This window comes from Coregonus clupeaformis, chromosome 12 (genome assembly GCF_020615455.1).
Source record: "Coregonus clupeaformis isolate EN_2021a chromosome 12, ASM2061545v1, whole genome shotgun sequence".
Taxonomy (NCBI): domain Eukaryota; kingdom Metazoa; phylum Chordata; class Actinopteri; order Salmoniformes; family Salmonidae; genus Coregonus; species Coregonus clupeaformis.
Genome location: NC_059203.1, coordinates 40,628,803 through 40,636,309, shown reverse-complemented (window position 1 = coordinate 40,636,309; position 7,507 = coordinate 40,628,803). Strand labels below are relative to the sequence as shown.

Below are 7,507 nucleotides of genomic sequence, written 5' to 3'. Positions count from 1 at the left end.
AGTTTATCTCTCTAATTTCATACAATATACTGCCACCTACTGGTATCATAGTGAATAAAGGCTTTCCTCAGGGGTTAGTGCTAGTCTAGATCGCGGTTTCCCAAACCGTTAAGAGTTAGGCTTAGCTAAAATGCTACGGTTGTACCCGACAACTCGAACATTAACATTTTGGTCCGTACTCTATATTCTAGCCTGTAGCCACAAACGTAGAAGACATCAGTTCTGATAAACCATCACCACACGGTCCGTGCTATTCAGAATCCTTGGGACGTCCTTACCCCGTAGAAATGTAAAATGGTTAAGGGTTATGGTTAAGGTTAGGGTAGGGGTTAAGGTTAGGAGTTAAGGCTAGGGTTTAAGGTTAGGGTTTAGGGTAGGGACGTCTAAAGGATTCCCAGATTGCATTGTCCATCACCACACCGTTGTCCGTGCAATGCATTGTGTGTAGCTATTTGTCTTCCTGGGAACGAAAATGGCTCATACAGACGAGCCGTCAGTAACTGCAGAAGTAAACAAGCAAGAAATAGGCGTTATTAACAGCCGAACTATGCTTTCAAATCGCATTAACTGGTTACCTGCTGAAAGCAAAGCATGAATGAACCTTCTTTTATTCTCTCTTTTTAGGGAGAAGAAAATAATGAGAGTAATGGAGCTGACTGAGAAGTTAGTAATGAGTTGCTAGAACTGGCAGCAGGTTTGAGAGGGTGAATAGAGCAGGGAGTAAAAAGCTGTCTTGAATAACTCAGAGGGCAGCTAAACCCAAATATATAGCTACGCTAACTAGTTCTAACTATTCTACAGTAAATATTTCCTGTTGTTGTTGGTCTATAACGTAGTATCCCTACAAATGGCTGCTTTGAAACTGATTCAACCATTGACTGTAGTGTAGGCTTGTTGGTACATACTGGCTGTCAATTAGATACTGTGCTTCTTCCATAGCATGGTAGCCTAGGTGCAGCATGAATAGCATATAAACAAAAATAAACATGAGACAAGAAAATATGTCATAAGGTTGCTGCTAGGTAATCATGACTGTACTTTCTACATATTATTGTTTGTAAAATAATAATTTGCTTCTCTGCTAGTTGTCTGCTATAAATATGTATGGCAGCTGTTTTTTCAAAATGTAAAATCTATTAGATAATGAAGTTTCATCATCCTCAAATATCTCCCCACTAACATATTTAGCTGGAGTCCTGTCCTGTGTTCTCTCCAGGATGGTGGTGGGTGGGGGCAGCGGAGACAGGGGCGAATGGGATGGACGATGGAACCACATCAATACGTTTCTGGAAAGACCAGGACCTTACGCTTACCATGACTTTGAGCCTAGCACAGAGGTAATCATCACAGTGCATACTCAAAGTTTGTAAATAAAACAAAGAACAGCACTGAATGGGTTGGAAATAGTTTCATACTAAAAGCCATGGTTCATATCATACCAGAGCTCAGTTGCACATCTGAATACTTTGAGTGTGCTGTGATATCCTCCTTTATTATTGATTAACCTAGCCCTAATAGAACTGTTGCTTATTTCCCTACAGTTGCTCCAGTTTTTCTTAGACATCTGCAAAATACTTGTTATTGGAGCAGGTGGCCTTGGATGTGAACTTCTCAAAGATTTGGTACGATTTCATCTCTTGAATGCACATGCTACTCTACAACATATTTTCCCTTTGCAATGAGTGGCAATGTGAGAGATAGACCTGCACACACTGTTCTGCTAGTAACCGTCAGTTGGCGTATCATATCTTTGGCGGAAATGTAAGTAGAATAGCCTATCTCTTGAGGAAAAAGATCCCCAGTGTAGTCTTAATTAAGTAGTTTAATTAGGACACATACAACAACATTGGTTCTGATAGATATTCCCTCTATCTTTTTCCCTTCTTTTGGGGATGCAGTGGACCAGGCCTTTTCAGGTTTTCGTCACATATACGTTGTTGACATGGATACCATTGACGTTTCCAACCTCAACAGACAGATCTTCTTTAGGTCAGATCATTTGCCTTTTACTTTTTTCTCCTCATCCCTTGTCATTATTGGTGTGTTGTTGATTTTGTATATACAGTGCATTCGGAAAGTATTCAGACCACTTAACTTTTTCAGAATTTTGTTACATTTACAGCCTTACTCTAAAATTGATTAAGTATATGTTTTCCTAATCAATCTACACACAATACCCTATAATGACAAAGCGAAAACAAGAAATACCTTATTTACATGAGTATTCAGACCCTTTGCTATGAGACTCGAAATTGAGCTCAGGTGCATCCTGTTTCCATTGACCATCCTTGAGATGTTTCTACAACTTGATTGGAGTCCACCTGTGGTACATTCAATTGATTGGACATCATTTGGAAAGGCACACACCTGTTTATATAAGGTCCCACAGTTGAAAGTGCATGTCAGAGCAAAAACCAAGCCATGAGGTCGAAATAATTTTCCGTAGAGCTCTGAGACAAGATTGTGTCGAGGCACAGATCTGGAGAACGGTACCATAACATTTCTGCAGCATTGAAGGTCCCCAAGAACACAGTGGCCTCCATCATTCTTAAATGGAAGATGTTTGGAACCACCAAGACTCTTCCTAGAGCTGGCCGCCCGGCGAAGCTGAGCAATCAGGGGAGAAGGGCCTTGGTCAGGGAGGTGACCAAGAACCCGAAGGACAACCATCTCTGCAGCACTCTACCAATCAGGCTTTTATGGTAGAGTGTCCAGATGGAAGCCACGCCTCAGTAAAAGGCACATGACAGCCCACTTGGAGTTTTCCAAAAGGCACCTAAAGGACTCTCAGACCATGAGAAACAAGATTGGTATGTAAACTGGTCTGATGAAACCAAGATCGAACTCTTTGGCCTGAATGCCAAGCGTCACGTCTGGAGGAAACCTGGCACCATCCCTACGGTGGAGCATGGTGGTGGCAGCATCATGCTGTGGGGATGTTTTTCAGCGGCAGGGACTGGGAGACTAGTCAAGATCGAGGGAAAGATGAACGGAGCAAAGTACAGAGTGATCCTTTATGAAAACCTGCTCCAGAGCGCTCAGGACCTTAGACTGGGGCGAAGGTTCACCTTCTAACAGGACATCGACCCTAAGCACACAGCCAAGACAACGCAGGAGTGGCTTCGGGACAAGTCTCTGAATGTCCTTGAGTGGCTCAGCCAGAGCCTGGACTTGAACCCGATTGAAATCTCTGGAGAGACCTGGAAATAGCTGTGCATCAACGCTCCCCATCCAACCTGACAGAGCTTGAGAGGATCTGCAGAGAAACTCCCCAAATACAGGTGTGCCAAGCTTGTAGCGTCATACCCAAGAAGACTCAAGGCTGTAATTGCTGCCAAAGGTGCTTCAACAAAGTACTAAGTAAAGGGTCTGAATACTTATGTACAGTGAGGGAAAAAAGTATTTGATCCCCTGCTGATTTTGTACGTTTGCCCACTGACAAAGAAATTATCAGTCTATAATTTTAATGGTAGGTTGATTTGAACAGTTAGAGACAGAATAACAACAAAAACATCCAGAAAAACGCATGTCAAAAATGTTATAAATTGATTTGCATTTTAATGAGGGAAATAAGTATTTGACCCCCTCTCAATCAGAAAGATTTCTGTCTCCCAGGTGTCTTTTATACAGGTAACAAGCTGAGATTAGAGCACACTCATAAAGGGAGTGCTCCTAATCTCAGTTTGTTACCTGTATAAAAGACACCTGTCCACAGAAGCAATCAATCAATCAGATTCCAAACTCTCTACCATGGCCAAGACCAAAGAGCTCTCCAAGGATGTCAGGGACAAGATTGTAGACCTACACAAGGCTGGAATGGGCTACAAGACCATCGCCAAGCAGCTTGGTGAGAAGGTGACAACAGTTGCTGCGATTATTCGCAAATGGAAGAAACACAAACGAAATGTCAATCTCCCTCGGCCTGGGGCTCCATGCACCTCGTGGAGTTGCAATGATCATGAGAATGGTGAGGAATCAGCCCAGAACTACACGGGAGGATCTTGTCAATGATCTCAAGGCAGCTGGGACCATAGTCACCAAGAAAACAATTGGTAACACACTACGCCGTGAAGGACTGAAATCCTGCAGCGGCCGCAAGGTCCCCATGCTCAAGAAAGCACATATACATGTTCGTCTGAAGTTTGCCAATGAACATCTGAATGATTCAGAGGAGAACTGGGTGAAAGTGATGTGGTCAGATGAGAACAAAATGGAGCTCTTTTGCATCAACTCAACTCGCCGTGTTTGGAGGAGGAGGAATGCTGCCTATGACCCCAAGAACACCATCCCCACCGTCAAACATGGAGGTGGAAACATTATGCTTTGGGGGTGTTTTTCTGCTAAGGGGACAGGACAACTTCACCGCATCAAAGGGACGATGGATGGGGCCATGTACCGTCAGATCTTGGGTGAGAACCTCCTTCCCTCAGCCAGTGCATTGAAAATGGGTCGTGGATGGGTATTCCAGCATGACAATGACCCAAAACACACGGCCAAGGCAACAAAGGAGTGGCTCAAGAAGAAGCACATTAAGGTCCTGGAGTGGCCTAGCCAGTCTCCAGACCTTAATCCCATAGGAAATCTGTGGAGGGAGCTGAAGGTTCGAGTTGCCAAACGTCAGCCTCGAAACCTTAATGACTTGGAGAAGATCTGCAAAGAGGAGTGGGACAAAATCCCTCCTGAGATGTGTGCAAACCTGGTGGCCAACTACAAGAAACGTCTGACCTCTGTGATTGCCAACAAGGGTTTTGCCACCAAGTACTAAGTCATGTTTTGCAGAGGGTCAAATACTTATTTCCCTCATTAAAATGCAAATCAATTTATAACATTTTTGACATGCGTTTTTTTGGATTTTTATGTTGTTATTCTGTCTCTCACTGTTCAAATAAACCTACCATTAAAATTATAGACTGATAATTTCTTTGTCAGTGGGCAAACGTACAAAATCAGCAGAGGATCAAATACTTTTTTCCCTCACTGTAAATGTGATATTTCAGTTTTTTATATTTGCCAACATTTCAAAAAACCTGTTTTTGCTTTGTCATTATGGGGTATTGTGTTTAGATTGATGAGGAAACCCCCCAATTTAAACCATTTTAGAATAAGGCTGTAACGTAACAAAATGTAGAAAAAGTCAAGGGGTCTGAATACTCATCGAATGCACTATACTTTTTCTAATGGATGGTGTGTGTATCTCTCAAGGCTGAAGGATGTGGGACGGCCAAAGGCAGACATTGCAGCGGATTTTATCAATAGCCGCATTCCAGGATGCAATGTGTTGCCGTATCCTTTGGAGATAAGGTAAAATGGGTGATTTGGGAGTTGATTTATTATCAATTATTATTATAGCCCAGGCTAATATTTTTTATTTTTTTATTGTCACTTAGGTGCAGTTAAATGTGTTGTTTTACAGGGTATTAGAACCAGCGGCCTTTCGGTTACTGGCCCAACGCTGTAAACGCTAGGCAACATGCCGCCCTAATCTACTGATATCTGTAAAAAATTTCACAGCCATTTCAAGAAAATCGAAGACTTTGATGAGCCGTTTTACAGACGTAGGTACTGGGACTCTTCTATCCTCATCCTCTTCCAGATTACTCATTATGGGAAACATCAAATTAGCTGTATGCTTTGTTTCATTTGAAATAATTACATCTTTGTCTACCTCACCCAGAATTCCACATAATAGTTTGTGGACTCGACTCCATAATCACCAGGAGGTGGATGAATGGCATGTTGGTATGTTATTACAAAAAGTATTCTAAATTAAATATAGATCAAGTCAAAAGCAATCTAGTGCTCACTTGTTCAAGTACCCTTATGTCCTGCACAGATTTCCATGATCAATCTATAAAAAGCCAGTCCATTAGATATACAAAACTGATTGTTAAACAGAGATCAGTGTGGTCTGCCTTTTTCACATTTACCCTGTGTGATGTTCCTTTCCTCTCTAGCTGTCTCTGCTGGTTTATAAAGACGGGGTGCTGGACTCCAGCTCCATCATCCCGCTGATTGACAGGAGGACAGAGGGCTTCAAGGGCAACGCTTGGGTAGTCTTCCCTGGCATGACTGCCTGCATCTACTGCACCCTGGAGCTCTACCCATCACAGGTGTGCTAGCTTTTGTTTTATGTCCAGATGTATCAGGAAGGCTATTCTTTTTTATTCCGGGATCTAATGTGTTGCTTCCTCTAAATATATTTATTTTCTCAGATTAACTTCCCCATGTGTACGATAGCCTCCATGCCCCGGTTACCAGAACATTGTGTTGAGTATGTGCTGAGACCTTCATCGAGCTTTACTGCTGCGGCCCAACCTCCTGATCCGGGGCCTTCACCTGGTCCCTCTGCCTGCGTCTGGCTTGTCCGGTGGCCACTGCTCGTTGCTGCTTTGTGGCTCCAGCCACCTAAGTATCCAGTCCCAAGGTCCTCGTTGAGCTCTGCTGCTGCAGCCCTGCGGTCTCCAGTCCTGAGACGCTCGTCGAGCTCTGCCGCGGTGGCTCTGCGGTCTCCAGTCCTGGTGTCTTCAGCTGACACTGTGCCAGGGGTCAATATGACTCCTGCTCCTCCCCTGGGGGTCTTACAAGCCCTCACTGTTGAGGTACTCCTGTTGCCTGTTCCTGGGCAGAGGGGGCAGCCGCCATCAGATCCACCACCACATCTAGTTGGTTCCCCTCTTCCAGAACTGCCTCACAGCCTGCACTGGCCCCCACAGCGTCAATCGCCCTGGTCTGGTGAACTCAAGCACCTTTGTGACGGGGCGGCAAGGTGCATCAAAAGACAGGCCTTCTGTTGGACCAGTCGCCCGTCTGGTCTACATTTCTGCCTCTCTAGATGACCACAAGTATTCATGTCATTCCTCTCATTGACTGTCTGCCCTAGCTGCCCTTTGTTGTGGATTTCAAATTTGTACAACACATTTGGGAGTGGCTGTTAAAACGGCCAGCTTCAGTCAGCTGATTTTAGCCATCCCTTCTGGTTAGTTCTAGTCGGGCAGGTTAGTCTCCCATTCAGAGGACCCCCACTTTTGTTAGTGGCTTATTGGTCAAGGTCAAGCCAATGAGTTATCACCACATCTCGTTCAGCCTATCAGCGGCCTTGATTCCCGGGACTTCAGTTTCAGTTAGTCTATGACCACAGCACACTCTGTGGTCAGAAACGTGCTTTCCCCATCCTGATAAGCACTACCACAGTTTTCCCTCCTGCTTAACTTTTCCTCCTTTGGACATCCCTGTCTGTCTGATCTTTAATTGTGCGTGCATCTAAACATAAGTGCCTTGAGATCTGTGTCATATTATGTGGAGCTAAGTTTTGTGGTCTATTGTGTATAATTACAGTGTGTGTGTTGAGCTTGTTCGCTAGCTCGTGCTCCCGCTAGCGTTAGCATTTTGCATGAGCATTTTAGTATGACTGTTAGAGATTAGCCATTTATTAGCTTTGCTCATTTTATGGTGCTAGGCTATTTTCAATTGTGTATATGTACAGTACCAGTCAAAAGTTTGGACACAC

The 7,507-nt window shown here is 43.9% G+C and overlaps 1 protein-coding gene across 1 annotated transcript; it reads left to right on the top strand.

Annotated features, from left to right (window-relative positions):
* The first annotated feature begins 1,217 nt into the window (after window positions 1–1,217).
* On the top strand, window positions 1,218–6,836 carry LOC121578473 (NEDD8-activating enzyme E1 catalytic subunit-like). The gene is made up of 8 exons (XM_041892845.2): window positions 1,218–1,337; window positions 1,542–1,622; window positions 1,907–1,989; window positions 5,203–5,283; window positions 5,512–5,555; window positions 5,675–5,739; window positions 5,955–6,110; window positions 6,213–6,836. The coding sequence occupies exons 1-8, from the start codon at window positions 1,218–1,220 to the stop codon at window positions 6,834–6,836; spliced, it is 1,254 nt and encodes a 417-aa protein (XP_041748779.2).
* The last annotated feature ends 671 nt before the right edge of the window (window positions 6,837–7,507 follow it).